The following is a 25,088-nucleotide window of genomic DNA, read 5'->3' on the forward strand; positions in this document are numbered from 1 at the left end:
TAGCTGCTTGGCAGACGACAGGTGGGTGCATGCTGAAGGCGGCACAGAGGGCCAGCGAGCAGGGCACAAATGTGGAGCAAGAGAGTGCTGAAAAGAGCGAAGGAAAGAAAGAGAGAGAGCGGGAAAGAGGGAAGAAGAGAGCGCGCCTCTGTTGACAGGCACTTTCAATTTTATTTGAGCGCTTTTGTGGGGCCAATATTGAGCGTTGCTCATACGCACCGTTGCACCGCCTGAAAATTTCACACATTAATCACACTTAATGCCAAATATATATTTAATGGGTTTTTTTTTATATTTTATTTATTTTACATTCCTACAATTTACACGAACGTATAATTTAAATTTGTTTACTAGCTAAGCATCAGCAACAACTTGAACGTCACCGAATTGTTGTTAAATTATGTTGAAATTTTGGATTCGTACAAGAGTTAGATTAATACATACACAGCACAGCATAGCACAGCAAAGCTCAGATGCCGTCACATACTTAACAACTAGTGTACACTACGCAACATAATAACTAACTTTGTTTAATTTATTTTTTTTTGCCAACTAAATGATGTGCTTTGTGTGCCGCATGTCGTATGCTTGATATCCTATATATACGAATATATTTATGTATACGTATATAAGCATGCTTCATATATGTTTATGCAGATGTGTATGGGAAATGTAGTCGCTCCATCAGACGGGCTGCACCTCGCAGACAAAGTAGGTCTCGAAGCTGCAGGGCGAATCGTTCCATTTCAGACCTTTGCCGTCGCGATTCCACAGCTCAAGGCAATTCTCCTCCTCGCCGTTCTCGTAGCGGAAATTGTTTGGTTCGCCGGCATTCCAGTTGGTGAACGTGATGGGCCGGCCCGTGGCCATCCAAAAGTAGTTGCCCTCGTCGGCCAGATCTGTGCCAGATATCCAGAAATGCTCGTGACCCAAACCTGTGGATGAGTTGTTGTGCGTTGGCAACACCGAAGCTTTGAGAGTTATAAATTATGCTCGTTTTTCAATGGATTAAGCTCTTTTTAACAGTCACTAATGGGCGTGGCAGCCCACCTGCCCACCTGCCCACCTGCCCATTCACTTTTCGAGTCTGATGTGGAAAGTGCAACGAAATTGAATGCCTCGCCGCATTTACAGTCCATTGTCCGAGTCCCCCTACCCCCGCCTCGCGCCCCAAGCGTTTTCCCTTTGTCAGCATTTTCAGTTTTGGGTTACCAACTTCCGCGTATTATGCACGCTAGAAAGTCAAAGCCCCCCGTTTTGCATTCAAAAACCAGTCCGAGTACTTGGCCCAGGCTTAGGCTATGTCATGACTTCTCTGCGTTCACTTACCAAAGTCGCGTATGTGTTTCTCCAGTCTATCGTTCTCTTCCTGTGATGAAATGCTAGCCAAGTGCATGCCATGGTAGCGACAATATTGCGTGGCTTTGAACCAATTTGCCTGCAAGTGAAAGAGGTGTTGATGAGTACTTAGATGTCAGCCAGAAGTATACCCTACAATTGTGGCTATGAAGTTTAAATACAGTTTAGAAACTGCGTAGTTCAAGTTTGAGCTGGCAATTTGTGTCAGCTGATAATTCAATATATTTAGTCTAAGTATACCCTGCAAAAGTAAGTTTTATCAAAGTATAACATCCACAAGTCTATGCTGCGTAAATGTATACCTCAGAACACTATATACCACAAGACTATAAACAAAGTAAACAAAAGTGTACCCTAGAAGTTTCTAAAGTATACTTAGTATATAAGCAGAACCTATAAAGAAATATACTATAGAAAGTACAGACCACAAGAGATCATCAGAGAAAAGCTTAACATACAAAAATATACCCCATAGGAGTAATAAATTAAAGTTGTCTATAAAAACTGTATAATCTTACATAATTTGCATAACTATTCATATTTGGCATTTGCTATATTTTTATTGTCTTCTTTAGAGAACCTGTTTTCTGGCCAACTGGTTCGAGATGAGCATAAATCGACTGAGCTGCAGAGCAAATATTTAAACATAAGTTAAACCTGATTTAAGATCCAAACATTTTTAATTGTTTGATGTTTGGCAATAATAATCATCAACTGCTATTGCTATTGACTAATATTTAAAAAACTTGCAATAAATTGAGCAGGTTGGCATGCTGCAAGTAGGTGTTCTCGGATGCTAAATACCCTAGCAAGAACGGATTCAATTTGATGTTAAATTTGTGCCTACCCCAGCTGAGCTTTGAGGGGTAGCAAAACTTTTTGGCAGCTGCAAAGAATGTGCCTAAAGAATTTTCTACATTCAGCATGAAATGCATGTCAGGTAAACGGGGCTCTTAACACCTTTGGCTAGGCCAGAGAATGAGCTAGAGTCTGAGGGGCTTTCTGTAGCTCATATGGCAAACTAATTGACTTCTAGGCGTCAGTGGAGCGTCCTTTTACAGCCGAATAAACACTTTCAGTAAGCGTGCCGCAAACACAACAACAACAACAACAACAAGGATGACAATTTTCTTCTCGTCATTCGCAGAGAGGAGGGCGCCAGCGACAGCGACAGCGACAGGATGCTGCGTCAGTTTGCGCTTTATTCGCGCACAATTACGGCTAATACAATTAAAGCAAAGTTAATGACGACGTCGATGTCGACATGGTTGGCAGACCGCAGAGCTAGCTAGACAGTGAAAGGACTAGAGGGCACAGGCAAAGTGCTGCACGTGGTAGTTGCGTAATCGATTTAGATGCGCATCACCTGCTGGTGGCAAAGCACACACCTACACACACACACACACACACACACACACACACACACACATAGAGCAGATAAAAATATATGTGCGAATCAACAGGCAAAGACGGTGACTGGACTAATGAGACGTTGCGAGGGTCAGGTGTGTAACCAAAAGCCATTAGCGTTAATTGAATATCAAATTGCAGTTATTGATATATTGATGTATTGATAGATATATATATATAGGGCTATGCAGGATATGGCAAAGCTAAAGTAAAGTTAGCCGCGTCCGCTGACTATCATCAACAGCTTTTGGTCACATCAACGTCGTCTCTAATTGGCAGTCGGCTTTACAGCGGCATTGCGTGGGTGGTTGCCACAACGACTAAGCCCTGCCAGCTGCCTGGTAACCTTGTTGCAAGCGCGCTGCCAGTTAAGCAAAAAACAAAAAGAAAAGAGAAAAATGAAACATAAAATGTTGACGACTTTTATGGACGCTCGTTGCAGTCAGGTGTGATGCCAAGTGGCGAGTGGTGTGGAGCGTGAGGCACCTCTGACTGTGGCAGCTGACACGGCGTTTAAGATCTGGATCAGTCATGCAATCGTATGTGAATTGTTAAACGCGTGTGTGTGTGTGCAACTCGTGACATGTGCCACATGTGGCCAACAGCAATTGCATGAAAGGATTGGAGCAGAATGATTGAATGTTTGCTCGAGTTCGATGGGTATTATGTAATTATGTAAAATATACAGCGAAAGAGAGAGTGAGTGAGTGAGAGAGCGTGAGTGTGTGTGTGTGTACGTGTGTGTGTGTGGAAATTCATTGCGAAACATCCGGCACAAAGCGGGCAAGTGAAAGACGTTGATGCCAGCTTATTTATAATGAATAACTTTAGACAGCAGCTAGAGGATACGAAGAGAATTGGATTAACTTAAGTGCTTTGCTCTGAGCTATAAACATTTTTGCACAAAGTGAATAATAATTTGTAACTCAAAATCAAAGTTTTGCTCAATTCACAGAGGCAGGTGAATTGCGTCTAAGAGCGTAAGGCAACAGCTAAGTAAATTTGTAGTCTAGATCTTTGATGCTGAGTTAGAAGCTGACGATGAGTAGGTAAAAAGTGAGCGCCGAACGATTTTCACCTATCTTCCACGCTTGCAAGCGGAAAAAGACATAATTTATGCTAATTTAAACAGGCTAAGATAACAAGATAAGCTTGAAGCTTATCTAATAAATAAGCAAAAAGTGTTCCGCATTCACTCTATCTTAGTTTATTTTCCACTATTGTATTCACAGTTGAACGTGAAAAAAACGATAAATTATTAACTTATATAACATATTTTGTTAAATATATTTGAAAATACGTTTGATGTTGATTTCCGCCTATTTTCCACACTTGTGAGTGGATTCTACACGATATACGATTACTGCATATAACATAATTTGCTAAATTTATTTAAATAAATAATTGAAGCCATTGCTGAGCGAGCAAAGCAAGTTCCATACCATTCAATTTCACCTATTTTCCACACTTGCCAGTGGAAAGTGGCAAATATCGCATTAACTCATATAAAATTCATTCTATGCCAACTTGGGACTACTTCTACTTCTTATCAGTGAAACCAATCATATAAATACATACATAGCATATGTATATAATTATATAGTTATTTTCTGACTGCCTAAGCAAATGTTCTCGTTCCACATTGAAGTCAATTAACAGCTCAATTCAATTAGATGGCAACAAAATGTTTGACACTATTTTGGTAAATGTCATTAACATATTGAATTCATGGATTGATAGAGTTGTTGCTTAATCGTCAACTAGCAACTGCCACGCCTGCTGAGGCGCGCCGCCTTCGCATAATCAACTGCAATTAGTGTCGCATTAAAAAACAGACAACGGCCAAGTCGAAGTCCGTTTGCTGCTGACTGGGCAGTTGCTGGCTGCTATATGATATTTCTTGGACTGTTCGTGCCGCAAGCAAATTAATTTTAATTTGTTTCTTTTTCAGCGTATTTTATGTGGCATTGCGTAATACACGAAAGGCGCAAAAAGAAACTAAGTTAAATATGTTAAATTATGCATAAGATTTACAGCGATTCTTAATTGGGAATTGAGAGCCATAAACAAGAATTTCTGAAGAAGTTCTTGCGCAACTTAATTTGTATTCGACTTGTTTGTACCGTTATGAGGTGAATGCTCTCTGCTCTGTCGATTCCATATTTTATTTGCTGCAAGAGAGCAACATGCTGTGGGGGTTTCTGTAGTACAACGCCACCTAATCAGCTATCGCACCTGCTCTTAATTAATGTACGCATAATGAATACAATTCACAATCTAACTGTCGGCATGCTCACAATAGGAATGTTTTATTTGTCAAACAGCCGTTCCGCGCCCTCTCCATTAGTCGAAGTCCTCATAAACAATGTGAAGCAAAAAAATTAATTACTTTTCTCTATGCTTTTTGACGTTGCCCGAGCAAATATATTTATATATATATAAATAAATAATAAGCCGATTTAATTGATATCATTTAAATTGGGAAGCTTGAAACTTAATTGCAAAATAGACAGAAATTGCACCGAGAACGTGTTTGCTGACTGCTCGAAGATAAAAAGGAAGCTTAGCTCATTTCTACTTTTAATTGGCGTTCCATATTAAGTATGTCATTAATTAAGCGATTAGCAGTTATATCGAACGCTTTGCTTGATACAAATTGTGCAATTTAAGGCCTGCTGAATGAATGACTCTCGATCAATGACTTCGACTGGAAATTCCTGACGATTCATGTGAACACAAGTTTTTGATCCATCAATCGCTCCCAGCTGACTCTGACCTTTGTATGTCATTTATAACGGTTGCTGACGGGCTGACAGCCAGGTGACTAAGATAAAAAGAAGCTTCCTCTTCAAATTTCAATCATCAGCTTTTGTTTCACGCTTAATTTAATTTGCCTGACAAATCAAGATTCCAGTGGCCTGGCCTAAAGTTCAAGGAGATTTCTTTTTTATGCATATGGTAAGCGTTAACAATTTATTGCGTTTGTTTGAATGCACAACCGTTGTCAGACATTTGCATACTTGTCTCTACTCTACTACTCATCAATAAATATAATAAAATCCAAATTTAAAAAAGCCTCGCCTCCGAGTCGCGCTAGAAACGCGCGCGGTTTGGGCGCGTTGTTACGCGCTCTACTTGTACGTTTATAATATGAATGGGCGCATAAATTATATGAAACATATATTAATATAATATTGGCCACAGAACCGCCGATGCGTGTTCCAGCACGTAATTTTACTGAATACAACATCAGGGCCGTCGCTGTAGTAAATATTTACTTAATGATCGCTCCCATGGCCCTGATATCAGTTCTGAGGCTGACGATATCAACAGTCAATGATAGCAAGCAGCTTGCCTCGAAAGGGCAGAGCTGTGACAAAACCTGTGCCAGAAGATTTCAGCTAACAGCTTGCATTACTTCATATCTCGACTCGTTTCTACACATACGTATATATTTATATATACATAGCTCTATCTGTTGCAAGCTTCTTATGCATATTGGCAAAGCCAGCTGCTAATTTAATGGCAAAATATGAACCGGACTGCAGACCGTTGAACCGTTGAACAGTTGCACAGTTGCAGCTCAGCAATTTGTTGTTGAATGGAATGCGGCTTACCTTGAAGAAGATGCCCAGGTAGTAGCGCTTCTCGCCCAGCTTCAGCAACGGCATCGTCCATTTGTTTGGCGTGTACTGCGACTCGTCCACGCAGTTGGGGCAGTCTAAAAATAGAAGCCAAGGAATCATATCAATAAAGAAAATATCTGCTTTATTTGTAAAACGGGCATCGAAAACCCAAGGTCGAAAAACAGCAAGTAAAGCATTGACATGCGACGAAATTGCAAATAAATAAACAATTATAAACAGTAATCTTAAATTATACAAGTTACGATCCACGACGATGCCAAATAATGAATACAAATCAGCTCAGTTAAGTCAGATACCATCAAAAGTCTATAAACACGGGTGACAATTACAAATCTGATCAATTTTAATTGTGTACAAACTGGAGAGAGCTCAAGTAGGGTGTGCTCGACTAGCAGATACCCTAAACGCTGAATTTCTATTACTCCAGGTTTTCAGAGGTGGAGAGTTAAAGAGTCGGACACTCGCAGGCATTGATCGGCTCATCTACAGATTCACATCAAGAATTTCAATCAAGTTCTGCCTGTTATATATATATATATATATACATACACTTGCACAAGTCGGGAATGCTCGGAATGGTCATTATCTATTTGTTCTGGCTATAATAAACACCTTAACGAAAACACTTATTTCATTGCATAAGCTGATTAGTCGAGCGTTCGATAAAAGTCGTATAATAATTATAAAAATTGCCATTTGAATTAAAATTTGGCTATAAAATAAGTAAATCTTAAGCCATGAAGAGGAAGACAAAAAGACAAAATCTTTTAGCTAATTGCGCACTCAGATTGAGTTATGATAGTTTATTTATTGATTAAAAACAAAAAAGCAATGTAAAGTGGAACTGGTTCGCTCGCTCCGTAACGAGTTGAACCTGTTCACGGCATCATAAGCTCGCACTGAGAATGTTTGACAATGGCTTTGATTTGCTGGCGGGATTCATAAATGAAGTCAAAACTAAATCAAGGTCAACGACTGCTCACAATAGATTCTGACTATGTGAAGGTCACAATGTGTGTGTGTAGGGCCAAGTTAACGGCTTTTGTGTTTCTTTTTTCTGCCGGCTAAAGCCCAGTCTAACAAAAGACAATAAACACGACACACAAATATGGCAAGCGGCAAACATATTCGCGAAATTTTGTTAATTAATCATCCGCAATGGCTGCCATTACGACCAAGGCCCTGCAGAAGGCGTCACTAATGATAATTATATAGAGTTGAATAATGGAACATAATTCTGCTGGCCTGTGAAGTATTTACATACAACTACAATGAATAACTGAGAAAATATTTTGACTACAACATAAAACATAATATTTATAATTTATTTTAATGTAAAACACATGCGAAATGTTGCAATTGACGTTGTGAATGAGCTCTAAAATGTTGCTACTTACAGTTAATGTCATACTTAGAGCTAAGTGAGTTTCACTTGCAAAACTAGGCACAACTTTAAGACTTTAAGATGCGGCTGAATAGGTTAATGTGTTCAGGCAGTTAGCTTGGACTTGGCTTGTGCGTCCATTAAGTGAAGGAAGTATTCACATTTCTAGGGCAGCAGAGAGAGTTGGAGTAGGAGGAATGCTTAGCTTGCCAATAAAAATTTCGTGCTTGGGCTGTCTTAGCTAATTAGATCTGAAGAAACTATAATATGTAGTAATATAAACAGATATGAGAAGCGAGGTGAAGGGTCTCTCAGTTAACCTTAGGGATGCTTAGTACGCATTGGTTATAGAGTTTGAAACTGCAAATGTCATTATATATACACGATAGTAGCATGATTTGAAAGAGACAGTAAGAAGTGTATATTTATTATTATATAAAAACTTAGCCAAACTTAATTACATGCTTAGCTATAAGCAAAAAAGCTTTGCTGTTAGTTTCTATAACACAGTCTTTGCTCTTTGTGAAGAATTTTTTCTGCCAGACTCTTTATATGGAGCTAAAGATATGAAAACTGTCAGAAAAACAATTTCATATAGACCAAAAGATATAGTTCTCAAAGCGGAGACGATTGCTTACATAGAGTTACAAAGATGCCTTTAAAATTAATAAAAGTTTTTAATGCAGAAACCAAATTTAATTTAAACGCTCATATAAGAGCAAACAACTTATGATGCCGGCAAGAAAAACTCACACATTGCAGCCTGAAGATGCAAAGATGAGCAAGAAGCTGGTGTACATATGTTGCTGCCGATCAAGTATATATATATATATATTTATATTTTATTGCAGAATTTATGGTCAGCTTGCACATAACGTGGGCAACTGAATTTCTCTTGAAGATAAACAAGAAGAAGACAACTTTCGATCAAATTGCATCATCGAACTGAACACGGATTGTTAATTAGCTGAGTCTAGCGGAACTCCCATAGTGACCGACCGGTCTTCGTTGCTTGCCAAGCAGAGGATCACACGAGACAGACAGCAAATTAAAGGTGCAAATTGATTAAGTTTGCAGTCAAACTTAATTTATTTGTGTTTGAAAACAAAAGTTTGACTACAAAATTACGGCTATTTATAAATAAACGAAGTCAATATTTATTATAGACTTTATGGTTTATTATTTATGTGCTGCTGTTGTGGCAGTGTCTTTAGCAGGCAATTAATTTCGAATCTGACATGCAAACCAGTTTCAATTTTCAACTCAGTGCCGTACAGTTGACAGAGAGGCGTGGCACAGGCTGGCAAAGTCAATGCCAATGCTTACACTAAAAATACAAATTTCCTTCTGAGAACTCGAGTCCAATTAAAACTAAATTATCCAAGGTCAGGCGAACTGCTGTGACGTGCCGCAAGTCGTTAAGCTCTTTAGACTATATCCTGAACATTGCTTAGCGCTTAATTTCACAGACTTTTGCTGACAAGCTTCCTGCACAGTAAATATATTTCCTTTTGTGTTTTTTTTTGTTTCATTTTTAAACAATAGAATCGTTAAACGTAAATTTAAATGTGACCGTTTTTTATGGTAACCAGTTTTCGACCGATTTATGTTTCCTTTCTGTCACTTGACAGCCAATAAAAATTAAAAACTATAAATAAAAATCTTCCTCTTTTTGTTTGGCTCATCTTGAAAATAATTTGATCAGTTGTCAAGAACCACACAACAGGTTTGTTGCTTGGCAGATCTACGTCAAATTGCGCATACGTCGTGTGGTCTACATTCTATTAGCTGTTGCTAAGTAATGTCTCTTCAATTCAAATATACTCTGTAATTGGCGTTACTCAATATGAGGCACATCTCAAAGCTGTCTTGGCTAGCGCTCACACAACTCTTTGTGGCTCTGCTACACCATACAATTTTCATATAACTTGTTATTAGCACTCAACTGTACGCTGCTTTTTGCTCTGTTTACTTATGCATAAATCTTGATAAATTCGCCAGATTGCTCTATTTACTTTATCCATCTGACCCTGGCCTTCAGTTCCGTTTACATTGCTCATTTGAAATCAAATTTATGCGTTGCTTTCAGTGATTTATTGCTGGCCTGTTGTAGGTTCAACTCTGGCGACAATCAAATATTTCGACAGGCCAGAAAAAAGCAGGTGTCACAACAACAGCAGCACCAAAACTCACTCAACTAATTCCATTGATTGCTCAAAGCAAACCTTAAACAACAAAAAATCAACATCAACATGAAACTGTAGCAAAGCGAATTAATCAATGGAATAACTCAACACGGCAGCTGGCGACGACAAAAAAGCAAACACAAACAGAAACAGAAATACGGCTGAAGCGTAAACAGCTCCTTAATTAAACGTTCGGCGTAAATTTCAATAAAACACAAATAAATAAATGCTAAATTTGGAAAGTGAAAGTCGATTATGCATAAGCAGTCGCTGGCCGGAAGGATGTGCCAGTGTGTATTATGCAATCGGACAGACTCTTTGGAGATGTGGGTTAAACGTACCAGCGACAGGACCTGCTGCTTTGCTCGGCGTTGCCAATGTCCTGTCCACGCTGCCGCTGAGCAGCTGCAGGGCAATTATCACAGACAGAGCCAAATATTTTTGCATGTTTCTTAGATTTCCTCGCTTTTGTTTTTGTGTTTGTTTTCGTTTTCGTGTTCGTTATTCGCTGCGTCTATATGAATATATATTAAAATATTTCTTTATTCAAAAATATTTGTATAATTTTATTATTTATTTATGATTTTCGTATTTTCTCAAATATTTTATTTCCAGTTATGCAAATCTGCACTTCCGTAAAGATAGCAAAATCAAAACAAAATTTCGCTGCCTTTGGAGCTTTTCAACGCATTTTCGTTCAAAGTTTATGAATCTGCTGCAGCAACACGAATTTACATATGAATTTATATTTTTTTGTTTACGATGCGCGTTTTATATTATATATAAATATATATAAGTCTTTCTTTCTTTTATCTCTTTCTTGTCAGCGAACTAGCGTCAAACGAAATCGAAAGTTGCCAAAAAATTCAAATCAAGACGGCGCACAATAATCGAAATATAGCCAAATATCGTTGAGATATATGCATTTAGTATAGCTGTATATATAGCTATATATAAATGTGTATTTATGTGTGTGTGTTACAAGACTTAGGGAACCGTGCGCATGCGCGCCCAAACTGACCGTCGACTGGCGAAGAACTAACCATTCGGAGCGCTTGGACGCCAACTTACGCAGAATTCATCAGAGAAACACGAGAGAGGGAGCGCGAGAGGGAGCAAGCATGAGAGCGTGCAGCAGCCTCTCTCAGTGCGAGAGAGGGACAGGTTCAACAGGTTGGCTCGAGCGACGCTGCAACTCGTTTGACGATGTTTTTTTTTTCTTCATAAATTTTTGGCTTTTCGGTGTGAATCGAAACGCTCTGAAGATTAGCATCCGAGCTGAGAGCTGCTGCTCTGCCTGTCAGTCTGTCCGTCCCTCTGTATGTGTGTGTGTGTGGACACTTGTTGGCGTCTGATGAGTGTTGAGTGGGGCCTGCAGCTGACACTTGACGCAGCAGCCGCAGTCGGAGTCGCAGTCGCAGTCGCAGTCGCAGTCGGCCCACCAAGGTAACCATCAGTGGAGCGTGCGTTAATTTTTTGACATGCCCACCATAAAGCCGAGCTTGAGCATGAAACGAGCACCTTAACCGAAAAACTGAATAAAAAACGAATGCGAATACCGCAACAAGCAAAAAGTTCACATTTCAAACAATTTCTGGTCTGTCCACCGCAGAGTTCTCTCGATTCTAAGATTTTGCAATTTCACTGAAACTTAACTTTTGTTTCTAAGCCAAGCTACAGGCTGTGTCTCTAGCAATGCCTTGTGTGGCAGATGCTTTCGATTTCACAGCGAGCCAAGTCATGCGGCTGACCTTGACAGCAGCTACGCTGCGTATACGTAATGCAAACGCTAAGCTGCCTGAAAGCTAAGAATTTTTATTTGAAATTTGAAATTTATGATATTTTTCTATATACATGAGCTTAGGTTTTATTAGTCAGTTCTAAATACGTTTGTCGTAAATGTCTAACGAGAAAACTTCGATTAGAGTAAAGATTGAAAGTCACAAGAAAATTCCAAAATATTTCGAAGCAATCTAAATAGCAAAATGATTGGAAATAAAGGGTCTTTTTGGGAAATGGACATTGGCACAACGCGGGAGGTGAGAAAGTGGACGCCACTTGTTGAATTTCTGGCCACTGCCATTCTAGTCTGTGGATTATTTCGTATATTAATCGGATTTCTAGTGTAAGCCCAGATGATGTTAATAAACAAATGAATACTTCAATGGATGTCGTTTCTTGTAACTGGGGATTTTTTCAGCTAATTCTTCAACTCAATAGAAAAAACAGGTTTATAGCTGCTTAATTATGGATCCAAAAAAACATTTTATTTGATTAGCATTTGGCATTGAAATCAGATTAAAGACACATTAAACTTAAAGGGCAATGCTCGAGTTCATGGTCAGTTCTTTTGTAATTAAAACTAATTTGAGCTGAGCTAGGCGCCATCACAATCAGGGCATGTCGGAAGTGTGGATCAATGCTAAGTTCTATAAATATTTACATCTGATCAAATAACAGCAATTAGTTCAGGAATTTATGCTTTGGCTATTGCCAGAGGCCATCTCATTTGCTAGTTATTTCCAAATTGATTTACGTAGATTCTTTGAAACGTGATTTTTGCAAAACGTGTTTGACAGCCTAGTTGGCAAACCTTCAATTTAACTGTCTTCAAACATCAAACACAAAACATTTTCGAATCTTATTGAAAGATGGGCAGCTAATGGATCACTCTAAAAATATATATTTATATATATATATATATATATATATATATATATATATCTTTTTAAATATGCAAATTTGTTTGGCCTTGTGTGGTAATTTGGTTGCGTATGGTAATATAATCGTAAAATATAATTTGTATGTAGGGGATTTTTTTAGAAAACTTGAAAGTTTGTATTCTGAGAAAACTATAAGCTATTTAACTGGATTTTGAAGCTAAATATAATAATAAAAATATAATAAATGTTAAATATTTTTAGTAAGCTGTTAAATAAATATAAGAAATATTAAAATAGATTTAAAAAAAAAATTTAGAGTTAAATGCAAATTAACATAATTATTAAATCTCCTTTTAATTTCTAATTGTTTCAAACAAATTTTGCGCATTCTTATGCAATAAATTTTAAATTAATTTTCTCTAGCGAAATTTCATTTGCATCAATACGTTAATGAATTAGACTCGCTCGAGTAAACGACATTAAATCTAAGCGCAAAGACTTCAAGTGATTCCCGTCGCGAGATTTATGGCTCTATTTTATCAGAAATGATTGTCACATTTAATTTGAGCATTTCAGGTGCCTTCAAACCCATTTCGATTTGCGATAAGAAAACAATGAGCTGCATTTGAAGCGACTTAGCTCTAACGTCAAAATCCGAATTGAATAGAAACCTAACTGCGGCTGCTGTGTGTGAAGGTGTGAATTCAATGGACAAATCGTACGATTTAAAGACACATCGAAATTAAATCAGTTGAAACGAGTTTCTGTTGACTATTTAAATGAGACAAAATATCGAATGAAAAAGTTCAATATTGTACAAGTGCCACAGATCGCATCAACTGCGATGGCGTTGGCGATGGCGACTGCGATTGCAAGTGTAGTTGGCTAATAAAAATGCTGTAGTTGCGTAAATGTAATATAGGCAGAGAAAACAAGGCATAAATTAAATGCAAACACTGCGCAGACGCTGCAAATGACATAAGAAACTGGCATCCATCATACGCCTCATGGGCCATGAACCGAAACGGCGTGAAGACGACATTTACCACAGCAACAAAACGCTTTTGTATGCAAATAAATGACACGAATAGCGACACAAAATAAAACTCAAGAACAGCTAGGGTGAGGCATATTTAATACTCTTACCGGGTCAGCAGCATGTGATATGAAGAGGCTTTAAATGCGTATAGGAATTGCGTGAGCTGTTTGCGCTGTTTCCTCACTTCTATTGAGCAGAGATTTGATATCAAATATAAGCTCATCACCTACATAATATGTTGGCTACAGTGCCTTTGCTCACAGTATGTAAATATCAACAGCAGCCACTTAAGAAACTAAAAGCAAGGTTATTAACGGCAATTTGATGATACAATTATTAAAGCGATCGCTGCAGCGTTTTTTGAATTTGTAATTTGATTGATAGTCGACGTTGTAAAGAGGCTCAAATAGAGCAGTTTCCCAGCAGCAGTTCACTTTTTTCAATTCCACGCTTGATGTCTTTATCATACGGATTATGAGCTTGATTAATGATTTATTTTAGTTTTCCAACACTATCGCCACGCACAGCTATCGATTACACTTGTTTGCTTGATTAATTGCTTTCCTTAAGTCTACCATCTCTAATCGAGATTTGACTTGATTGTTATTCGATTATTATACATTTCTTAAAGGTTTTATTGGCATTTTCCAACACTTAACGCTACCGATTACCATTGTTTGCCTGATTAATGATTTCTTGAGAGTTTTTTATCTCTAGATGCTAGCTACTTCAATTATAAGTTTGGAAAGCACTTACCGCTATCAACTTCATTCTCGCTGGGATCACGATGAAATATATTGCTATAATATTGATCGTGCTGCTCCGATTCCACGCTCTGCAGTGACTCCTGCACATCATCGTATTCGTCCTGCGGATTGCTATTCGCCTGTGACTGCTGGTCCGTCAGATCCTCCTCCTCATCTTCGTAGTTCATCTGCTGGCTACTTGAACTCGCCAACCGCTTGCTGGCTGCCACAGCTGCAAGACGATTGCGTTGAGCTCCTCCGCCGCTCTTGTAGCTGTCGCTGTTAACCGCGAAGCCGCGTGGACGAGGACCCGGGGACGTCTTCGGCTTGGGCAGTATATCCGCTATGGTGGGTATTTTCTGGCTAACGCTGCGATTGGGAAACAGTCGACGCTCCAGAAAGTTGGCAAAGATCTGTTGCGTTATCTGGTTCTGGCGTGCCAACTCGCTCTGATCCAGCTGAAAGTGATTGGCGTCGGTGCCACTGCTGATGTTTTGGTTTCTGCCTTTTCTGTTGTTGCTGCGGCTGTTGCTGCTGCTGCTGCCGGTGGCACCTGAAATTTGTTTGACGCACGATTAATCAATGTAATCACATGTGGGCCGCGGGCATTGAGCAATCCCAACAGGTGGTGAACGCTTGAACCACTTTGCTGGGGCAATTACATAAGCGCCGGGCGGCCCACACTCAGCTTGAAGATGAGTTGCAGAAAATTAAGTAATAAACAAGTAATAGTAGTTTAGTGAAGAGCGAGTTTGCACAACTAGCTAATACCCTATGGAGGAGATGGGGAGAGAGAGACAGAAGTTTTCCAGAGAGCGATTAAGATGCAACAAAGTTGAGTGACAGATCAGGATAGAGTCGCTATATATGCTCTGAAGGTGCCTTGTCTTACCACTTTTCATATTTACAGGGTATAAACACGTACAACCTGTATATATACATATATAAATTAAATCTTAAGGTCAAGAGTTTATCAAGTTTTGGCTTAACCAGTAACAGTGCTCTAGACGAGTGTGCTCGACTAGCAGATACGCTACACGGGAAGCCGTTAGGTGCATGTTAAAAGCCAACTTATTTGACCAGTTTTTGTAGCTAGTTCTGTGAGAACGTTTAAGGCTAAGACAAGCTATTGCTATGTGCATTAGCCACCCAAGAGTTTTAATGACTGTCTGCAGTTTGATTTGATAGACGTCATGACATTTTGCATTACTCGATTAAATGACACGCCTCAACCAAAGGTGTGACCCAGAGAAATATTGGGATGCCCGTTGCGGCCATAGCCTCGGGGTCGCATGCTTTGTTCAGCGATCATTAACTGAAGTTCCAGCTTATGAATTTACAAATTTATTTTTGGATTTCTGCGGTTTTTTTGGGTTTTCCGGCTTACTTTTTGTTTTGTGTGCCTTTAATGACAGATTGATCGTTTGCCATTTGGCAGCTCCGTCGCCCGTCCAACCAACGATAAGTGTGTCAAGGCTATCAGTCAGCTGCTTGGCAGTTGAACGGGTTGCGAGCGGTTGCAGTTCCAGTCGATGTTCCAGTGGCCAGCTCCCCATTCGGTTAATGAGTTCAAATTGCCAAATAATTGATATAAATGCCGTTGTAAACGGCGTTGACAAAGCGACATTAAAGGCTTTAACTGCTCCTTAACAGTTCGCTTGATGCATTAACCCCAAAACACAGCCAAAAAGATATCAAATTATAAATATATTGTCGTACGCCCATCAAAATTTTGATTGCTCGCCATTTCGGGTTTGTTTCACTAAATTTTATTATCGTCTTTTTGCGACGCCTTTACAAATATGTTTACCTTCATTAAAATGTGTAAAATGAGGTAAAATTTATTACGCAATTTATTGTCGTTGTTTCTCCTCTCATTTTTTTTTTGCCTGCGGTAATCATTTTTGTTTTCTACTGTTTTTTATTTGAACCCAAAAGTCGTCGTTTAAAAGTTCAAGCCAGCTTAATAATTGAGTGTGTTGAAAGCAGTTATAAGGGCAAATAAAATTCGAATTATAGCCACAACTTAAAGTACTGATCGTGGGCGAAATATTGAAATCGGGTGTGTTCAAGCTGAGTAGCTCATAAATCTTATTGATATATGATCTGACGGCAATCGGGAGAGATAGATTGGCTGGGAAGGACAGAGCAGCGAGAGGACAGTGTAATAGGCCATTAAGCTAAGCCTGCTGCAGGTAAACCAGCTTATATCTAGATAACACTAGTCTAAAGAAGGAAATGCCAAACTAGGGGATACCTTAACCATTTGCTATAGGTATTTGAAGAATGGGCATAATTTATTAACCTAACGATAATTCGATAAAGATTTTTAATGATTTAATGTAAATGGAAATAATTATAATTAATAATATAATTTTAAACAAGCATGATCTCATCGTGCTATAGAGGCACGTTTTGCTTGCTCTTAGACTGAGCTCTAGACTGTCAGAAGAGAGCTATCATGAGCAGTCAAGACAAGCCATATTTTAAATCAAAAATAATTGAATCTGATCTGAAATAATAGATTTCAAACTCAAACTTTACAAAGCAAACTTCAAACTTAACGACGATTTCTTGCCTTGCTCTTGGTTTCCCCACATAACTATAATTTAATATCGTGAAATCTCCATTTGCAGTTCAAAATTTAAGCTTTCGAAAGCAAAAGTAAAATTTCACATATCAGCTCGTTGCGATCATAATTACTAATTGAAAATCGATTTTCTTCCTCTTGTTCAGCCATTTAAGATACAATCTGCGTCTAAGTGCACAGCACTCAAAACCAATTGATAGCTGAGTCATCAATATTTGTATTTCCTTCCTCGTGGCATTAATTATCGATTCGGATTGCTGCACATCCTATGTTGTATAATTGTGCTCGACTAGGGGTCATGCGAGACGCAGGCACTCGACAGCCGGACGGGCGGACAGGCCGACAATGAAATCGCTCCAAACAATAGACTCTAATGGCAGTCACATTCGAGACCCATTGTTAACACGCATCTAATTGTTCTCAACGAGCCAACAAATCGAGCTCAATAATCCTTGAGATATTACGAGTATTTGTCGCTCATAATGAGCCGCATTTCAATTGCTGAAGGTGGTTTTGTCATAGTTGCTTCTAGCTGTTGTTGCTGGCGCAATTTACATGCCATTGTTTGTGCTGTTGACCAATTGACCAATTGAAAGTCGCTACGAAATCGTGATGTCCCAAATGCACAATCTAATCCAGTTGCCCGATCTCTAAACGTCGTTTAGCACGCAGTTTTCAGATCAGATTGCCTGTTGCATTTTTGGTTGCCGTTCGACTGGTCTCTAATATCGTGCAACGTGCAACTATGCAGCAGCAACAGCAGCAGCAATTGATGCCATAGCATAACCCAGTTCTGTTTAAATTGATGTCTATCTCTATCTAAAAGATACACGGCATGAACACATTGGCTAATTGTCGCTGGCCAGGCACATAAATCATTGAGACTTCGCGTCGAGGATGCTGACTGCAACTGCAACTGCAACTGCGACTGGCAACTGCCTTGAAAATGCTAAAGGCAGCAACAGCAGCGCAAATCAAACAGTAAATCATTTTGACTTGCATCTGTTGCAAATAACCCGCCAGCTACAGCGGATGATGTATTTGTATCTGTATCTGTATCTGTATCTCACAAACAGCAGAGTTGCTGCTGCTGCTGCTGCAGCAAAAGAATTGAGGGCCGTGTAATTGCCGCTTGGCTGAAAAGAGGTCAATTAGCAGCAGCAGCAGCAACAGCAGCAACAGCAGCATCTACTCAAGTACTGACTGCCCCACTAAAGAGTTTTGTTTGCTGTTGTGCAATACGCCACGAAAAAATATGTGCGAAAAATATGTATGCCAAAAATGTTTGCGACTTTTTATCGACTAAAGCCAGACAAGTCGCGCGCATTCCGTCAAACAAACACATGGAAAAAAAGTGCTTCAGTTTTGATTTGATTTCATTTCATTTACTTTTTGTCGCGATTACGCAATCGATGCACTCGTGATTAGACGCAGCACAAAAAAGGCAATACGCGGCGTATGCGTAACACAGCACCAAAGCGCATACGCCCCGTTGGCCGTGCTGCGGTCTGTTCTTTTGATTGACGCAGACAAATGTGATACACGACAGACGAACAATACACGCATTCAATGCCAGACACAAGTGGCTTATTAATGATCTTAAGTGTAGTTCTACGTCTGCCGCTGACTGAGCAGATTCCGAAACGTTAATTATAGCAGCACTTAAGAATAGATTTGAGCACATCAATAATTAATCAGCATTAGCATAATATGCTGTAAGACTTCAGCCTAAGAACTCGAATCCATACAATTCCCATTCAAAGTGACAAATTTATCTATAGAAATTCCTACAGCGATTGCAAAGCAGGTGCTTGAACCCAACAGAAGAAGGCAAAGGGAATTCGATAATATTTTAAAAGAGATAGAGACATTTATAGGCATATATCAAGTGGACGATCGCGCGATTAATCTCTATCGCACGCGCTGCCACAAGATGCCACAAGCTGATCGCAATATTGTAGTAAACTTATAAGTCAATAAACGCCCAAGTTTGAATACATTCTATCAATATAAATCTGCGCAAATTTGCTGATCGAATTCAGTCTATCGAGCTGCTTGTGAGGTCATCAGCATACCAAATGCAACAAGAATAACTATACGAAAAAAATATCGTATTTTTTATCTTTTTTTTTTTGTATATTTAATGGACTAACATATAAAGCTGCCAATGACATTAATAATATTATCGGCTTGCTTTGGGTTTTATATAACAGCGACAGAGCTGGTTTTCGGTTTTCGCAGTATGCGGAGAAAGACTTGAAACGTAGAAATAAAGGCGCATAATATTTTGCCTTCATTAATTAAGCGTTGATTAAAACATGATCTTGGGCTTGAGATTGTTTACTTTTTTCAAATAGACGCTAAGCCCATTAAAAGTTTATGCTCAGCCTGACGTTAAGGTCAATTTCATTAATATCTGCTTTCACGCCTCAACAGCTCCCATCCAAGGCAGCCCGATGATGCATGATATGCGAGAGCCTAGCCTAGCCATGCTATAAAAATCTATATAAGTAACAATCTCTCTCTAAGTGCAATCTTAAATATTGGCACAGGCATTGGCATGGATTTAGCCACTCGATGCCACTTGGCCAACATGCCATGGAATAGCTATCAAGTACTTACCTCTCTTGTCGCGTCCATTTGTGGCTGATGCCTCCTCCTTCTCCTGCTGCTGTTGCTGCTGGACAATCGCAATTGGTACATTGCCTCGACTGATGCTGCTGCTGCTGCTGTTGCTGTGGCTGTGACTGCGGTTGGCGGCTGAGAAGCTGTGCGGCACATTTCGCACAGGTGCTGAGAGGGGCGACGGCACATTTTGCTGTGCATTATTACCGGAATCGACACTGGCCAGCGATAAGAGCACTGTGAAGAGCGTGAAGCGTAGCATTATCATCGCGCGGATTGTGTAAGTGAGGTTCGCGACGGCGATGTAGACACGACTGACACCTGGCCGAGAGGTGAAAGCAAGCTATCAAGCTGCAGGCTGCACAAGCTGTGCTCTGGGCTCTGTGCTCCACTGAGCGTGTGTCGAGGGTGAATGGCTGCAATGAAGCCGCGATCTAGCTGCGATCTCTGCGTATTATAATGCTGCTCAGGCGCTTTCTAAATTACAAATGCATAGATGTCATAGATCCGCAGATCTACAAATTATGGATATGAGTTCACAATGGTTCGATCGAGGCGACGATCGTCTGTAGCTTTTGTTTTTGGTTCGGGTTGTTGATAACGCTTGTGTTTTTTTTAGTCTCAAAGCTTCTGTTTTCTCCTCCTATATTTCATGGCGTTGTGGAATAGAGAGCGTCTGGCCATTAATCTGCGCCTCCAACTTCGCTATTAGGTAACCGAGCGATCTTGCCTTGCCGCCTTTTTGTTTTTACTTTCTTTCCGTGTTGTTGTAGCCGCAGCGGTTGCGGTTGCGGTTGAGAGCGTTTTGTTTTGACTCTCACTTTAGAGGTTTGGCCTGCCGACTCTAGAGCTGGCCGTACTCAAAAGTGGTTCGCATTCGGCGCTGAGCTCTCGAACCGTCCAGAGCCTCGATCGTTGCTCCGTTTGTCGTGAACGTTGCGTTAGCTCTCAGCTTGCTTACTTACAGACTAAAGCGTTTGAACGCAACTAAAACACGTTGCGCACCGGAGACTTCTCTCTGGAGCCGATCGATCGGTTATGTTTGGGTCTGACACCTCGGCTCCGGTCAGCTGCTTCGTTTGGCGAGCGCGAGTTGGCCATTGGCTCTGACTCTCTGTCTCAGTCTCGCCTGCTATGGCAACTTGTTTATGTTGACCAAGACGCAGATGTAACTGCATCTGCGTTCCTAACCAGCTTCTTCTTTACTGACCTTTGCGTTGCACACATCTTCAGCTGGATAAAATGCGGTTTTTTATTACATGGGTGCAGGTGTGGCTGGGGCGGGTCTTTAAGCTGATTTCCACTGATCAAGCCAGATGGCCCGAGCCGCAAGACAAAGGTAAGAATTTTCATTTGCCCTTTGCCAAGGCCGCACAAGAGCTATAAATTGCTATAAATAACTGAGCCATGCTAATTATAATAGTCGTCATCATTTACTATTCAGAAATATAACGATTTCTGTGAAGACGTCTGTCGGCTCAGGGACTGAGAAGGCGCTTCACAAAGATTTGTGTATATCGAAAATTTATTTTTAATTGACAATTGTATTAAATCATTCATTAAAGTTGCCAGCCAAATGTCCTAAATAAATATTTACAATTTTGTATCCAGATGTTAGTTAACATACTATGGCTCGAAACCAGGGTCAACTATAATCAGTGGGCGGACTTTTCCTCTATCTAGCTTTATCGATACATCAAAGAATTTGACTTCTTCGGTGTCTCTATCTATAACCAGTCTATTTCTTCTTCTTCTTCTTGCCTTTACCTTTGCGCTTTTTCTTCTTACCCTTGGCGGCATCTAGCAACGCCTCCGTCACGTACGTCTCTGTTGTCACCTTGCTCATGGGCAAAGTTACCGGCTGCTTGGGCGTCCTTAGCTCAATCTCAATTGTGTTCTTCTTGTGCTGCGACTTGGATTTGCTGCCCAGCTTGACAAGGAACACATCGCTATCCGTTTCCTCGCATGTTTTATAACATACCTAAACAGAGAGAGAGAAAGAGAGAGCGACAGGCGGAAAGTTGGCAGATTTACAGCTTTGGTTTGACTTCACATATTTGGAGCTCTTGCAATTGGCTTAGGTGTGTGTCTGTGTGTGTGTGTGTCCGATTATGCAACTGGCTCTGTCTGCGGCAATTGAAAGCATTTAGCCACAGAGACTGTGAGGCCAAGTCACGGAACAATTGGACCATTCAAGTCTCGTATTCCGCATTCCAACATGAGCTTAGCTTATGGCGTGCAGCTTGTAGCTGGCATGGGTTGTGTGTGAGTGTGCGTGTGTGTGTGTGCGTGACTTGCCCCCTCACTTACCTCAATGCCCTTTTTTCGAGTATCCAATGAGACGCCTTCCATAGTGTGCTTAATATCCTTCGCCTGCACCTGCATGCAGCAGTTGCGCTTATTCGGCGAGGGCGGGATTGGTGGTATACACGGCAATCCGCCGCCGCACAAGCGCTTGCGATAACAGTCGAGATTGGCCTCTTGTTTATCGCACAATTGTGATCGATAGCAATCGACTTTGGCCTCTTGCAATTCGCATGCCTCCTTGATCTTGGAGAAGGGCACGTAATAGTTGTTCGTTTCGCAGGTATCGTTGCCCGAATACTTGATATTGGCGCGCACCTTCGGTATATTGGGATGATTGACAATACTGCCGCAGGTGCGTCGTTGTATATGCTTCCTGGCGAAGTCGCTGCGCTGGAGTATATCGTTAAGGCAGTTGTTCTCTGGGCAGTCGTCCACTGTTTTCTTATAGCATGGATCATCGCCTGGTCCCAAGTTGACTGTACTCGTCCCATCGTCCACGCTCTCGACTTTATGCGTATTTTTTAAGACCCGTATGGTCAGACCACTGCCATTGAGACACGCCTCGAACTCGTCATAGGCCTCGGGACCAGGATCTGGTATCGAAGGCTGTATGAAGCAGGGTTGTATCTCTGGACTGCAATCGCAGTCGCATTGGCACTGGCAGCACTCCTCACAGTCGGGAGCTACGGTGCAGGTGTTATAACTCCGTTCGAATGAATGAATCTATAGCCACGACTAACCCACCTTTTGGCATCATTGGTCTTATCATGGCGTCAGTGATCTGAATTGGGCAACTGACGCCCTTTTTCTTGCCCTTTTTGCCTTTCTTGCCCTTCTTTTTGGCCATCTTGATTGGATATGTTTAAGCAGTGGCAACTGAGCTCAGACTAAATTTTTATATAAATTGAAGATATGTCAATTTAGATATTGCTCTCTGAGTAATTTCCCTAAATCTTATCTGCGCGCTAAGGTAAACCGTTGTTTTTAGATTCCCCTCAAAACGAAATCTATTATTCATATATAGATATAGATTATATATCTATATATATATATATATATATATATATATATATATATATATATATATATATATCCGACAACCCAAAGAAATGACCTTCACATGCCCTTGCGTGGCCAATGCTAACGGTGCAATTGCTTGGGTCGCCACTAATTGACGACAAAGATAAAAGTGCTAAGAAAAAAAAAAGGAAAAAGAAATTACAAAAAAATTTGTTCTCTTTTTAGACAATAGAATATTCCGAATCGATTGTTGAAAATAAAATGAAATTTTTACCCCGGACAATTTTGTTGACTGACTCTTGACTCGTTGATACAATTTTGCTTGCCTGTGTCAAATCCAACTTTCAACGATTGCTTAGGCTTTTCGACATTTGAAAGCCGCATAACATCTATATAAATACATAGAGATACGACGAGAGTGAGAGTACTTAGATTAGCCACAGTTAACGGGGACCATCTTAGCCAGTTTAAGCAAGAAGTTTTTCTGCTTACTAAGCAAATCCTAAGCTAAATTAGCTACCAGAAACAAGCTTAGAACAAATCTGAACTGCGTTAGGTAAGCTTTCACACAAAATTGAATAAACATAGTGCTCTTATGGTCTATGGATTTATTGTCAACAACATAATTTAATACATGCATTTATTTCTTTTTCTTGCATTTGCGTTTTGCTAGCAAATTTTGACGCGACACGAATCTTGGGGGGAGTAGGGGTACATCGGCGCACTCTCCACAAGGCTTGTATTGCTCAACAATTCTCCTACACTGATTTGCACAGGGAACAGTGGGGCAGTCTGCGGCACATAGGCTTGGTTAGTGGCACAGTTAGGCTAACAGTAAAAACTTACCGCGTTCAAACTCGTCCTCACAGTAGTCACACGGACAAAGCTTATCCAAGTTGCACGCAAAGTAACGATAACCTTTTGTGGGATGCTTGCCGTCGCGCTCTTCTGGTATTATATAACATGGATGCTCGTACAGAGGGCGTGGCGCGGCGACAAACTTGTTACCCACCTTTTGCAGGCTCGAGACGATAGTGGGTCCATAACAGAGTAGACGTAATATGAGCACCATATTCCCCGTCTGCTGACTACAGAGATTAAACAAGGGCAACATTCGCTTCACGACTACGTGGTTGGGACACAGCTGTTCCAAGCGCCGGAATCCGGCATTGAAGCACTTGCATGTGTCCATCATGTCTCTATTGGAGTTCTTGATTCTGGGAAGGTTCTTCAAATTCTCCTGGCGTTTAGTTAGCCAGTCGGCGTTCTCTTCATTGAACTTTTTATCTATTTGGTCAAATAGCGGCTTCACTTCCATATCAGTCATCCCAATCAGAAATTTGCATCGATCTGTACGCTTCTTGTAGACGTGAATCAACAGTCGGTCGTCATTAGTGACGGGTCTATCCAGTGGAAATATGCTGCACTTGCCGCACTTCGGTTGTTTTGGATTTACGCAGCTCCCATACTCACGATCGCAGAGATTGATGTAGAGATTCGAGCGGAACGTGAACTCCACACAGGTGGAATACTCTTCGGGAGCGCAATGATTTTTGCGTATTATCACCAGATCATCGACGACAAAGTCGAACATATACAACAACTGTGGTACAGGAGGCGCAGTGCCCATCCTCAAATATTTCAGACCAAAAAGAAATATGTATGGGGGGAAATATGAATTTTGAATATTTAGCGAAAAACAAAATTTTGAGATATATTCCTAAATGGCGGCCGAAACATGAGTGCGACACAGCTCTCTATAGAACAGCAGGTCACATTGCAAGGCATGCCTGATTAACTAATATGGAACGTGTATTAGATAGTATAAAATATACAAATCATCTTTGACGTTGTCTCTATAACTTTATTATTTTCGTGCTGCATCCACAATCCTTCTGGCCACGGCTGCTGCCGCCGCTACTTGAAGCGGCTTGGCCACGATGACCCCGACGACTGTTCCTGATGCCTAAAGCAACTGGGTAGCAACTGGTAGATACAAATGGAAACATTAGGCCATTCTATCAAGAGTGGAAAACCTATTGCGCTGTGCTGCAGGTGCTCAGAGGTAGTTCCTTAGCACTCATAGCTGCGAGCCCCGCAGAGTTGAGCTCA

At 40.4% G+C, this 25,088-nt stretch overlaps 3 protein-coding genes across 7 annotated transcripts; all 3 read right to left on the bottom strand.

Moving 5' to 3' along the window:
- Positions 1-285: 285 nt before the first annotated feature.
- LOC111595375 (C-type lectin 37Db) lies at positions 286-20,619 on the bottom strand. 2 transcript variants are annotated; one of them, XM_023309071.2, is made up of 5 exons: positions 19,647-20,619; positions 14,445-14,987; positions 6,387-6,490; positions 1,330-1,438; positions 286-935 (listed from the first exon to the last, which is right to left on the bottom strand). In XM_023309071.2, exons 1-5 carry the CDS (start codon positions 19,915-19,917, stop codon positions 685-687), a joined length of 1,278 nt encoding a protein of 425 aa, XP_023164839.2. In that variant the 5' UTR covers positions 19,918-20,619; the 3' UTR covers positions 286-684. The 2 variants fall into 2 exon arrangements, with proteins under 2 accessions (XP_023164839.2, XP_023164840.1); XM_023309072.2 differs by lacking the exons at positions 14,445-14,987; positions 19,647-20,619 and adding exons at positions 10,328-10,500; positions 13,796-13,971.
- Positions 20,620-21,141: 522 nt separating this feature from the next.
- Positions 21,142-23,261, bottom strand: LOC111595379. Of its 4 annotated transcripts, none has more exons than XM_030225596.1 (4): positions 23,179-23,261; positions 22,701-22,843; positions 21,960-22,639; positions 21,142-21,630 (listed from the first exon to the last, which is right to left on the bottom strand). In XM_030225596.1, exons 2-4 carry the CDS (start codon positions 22,801-22,803, stop codon positions 21,388-21,390), a joined length of 1,026 nt encoding a protein of 341 aa, XP_030081456.1. In that variant the 5' UTR covers positions 22,804-22,843; positions 23,179-23,261; the 3' UTR covers positions 21,142-21,387. The 4 variants fall into 4 exon arrangements, with proteins under 4 accessions (XP_030081456.1, XP_030081455.1, XP_030081454.1 ...); XM_030225595.1 differs by having other exon boundaries at positions 22,701-22,921; positions 23,179-23,260; XM_030225594.1 differs by having other exon boundaries at positions 22,701-22,963; positions 23,179-23,257.
- A 308-nt stretch (positions 23,262-23,569) lies between these two features.
- On the bottom strand, positions 23,570-24,717 carry LOC111598798. The gene is made up of 2 exons (XM_023314215.2): positions 23,823-24,717; positions 23,570-23,768 (listed from the first exon to the last, which is right to left on the bottom strand). The coding sequence occupies exons 1-2, from the start codon at positions 24,604-24,606 to the stop codon at positions 23,617-23,619; spliced, it is 936 nt and encodes a 311-aa protein (XP_023169983.1). The 5' UTR covers positions 24,607-24,717; the 3' UTR covers positions 23,570-23,616.
- Positions 24,718-25,088: the final 371 nt, after the last annotated feature.

The sequence above is a fragment of the Drosophila hydei genome, unplaced genomic scaffold (genome assembly GCF_003285905.1).
Source record: "Drosophila hydei strain 15085-1641.00,03,60 unplaced genomic scaffold, DhydRS2 tig00008135-arrow-pilon, whole genome shotgun sequence".
NCBI classification, from domain to species: domain Eukaryota; kingdom Metazoa; phylum Arthropoda; class Insecta; order Diptera; family Drosophilidae; genus Drosophila; species Drosophila hydei.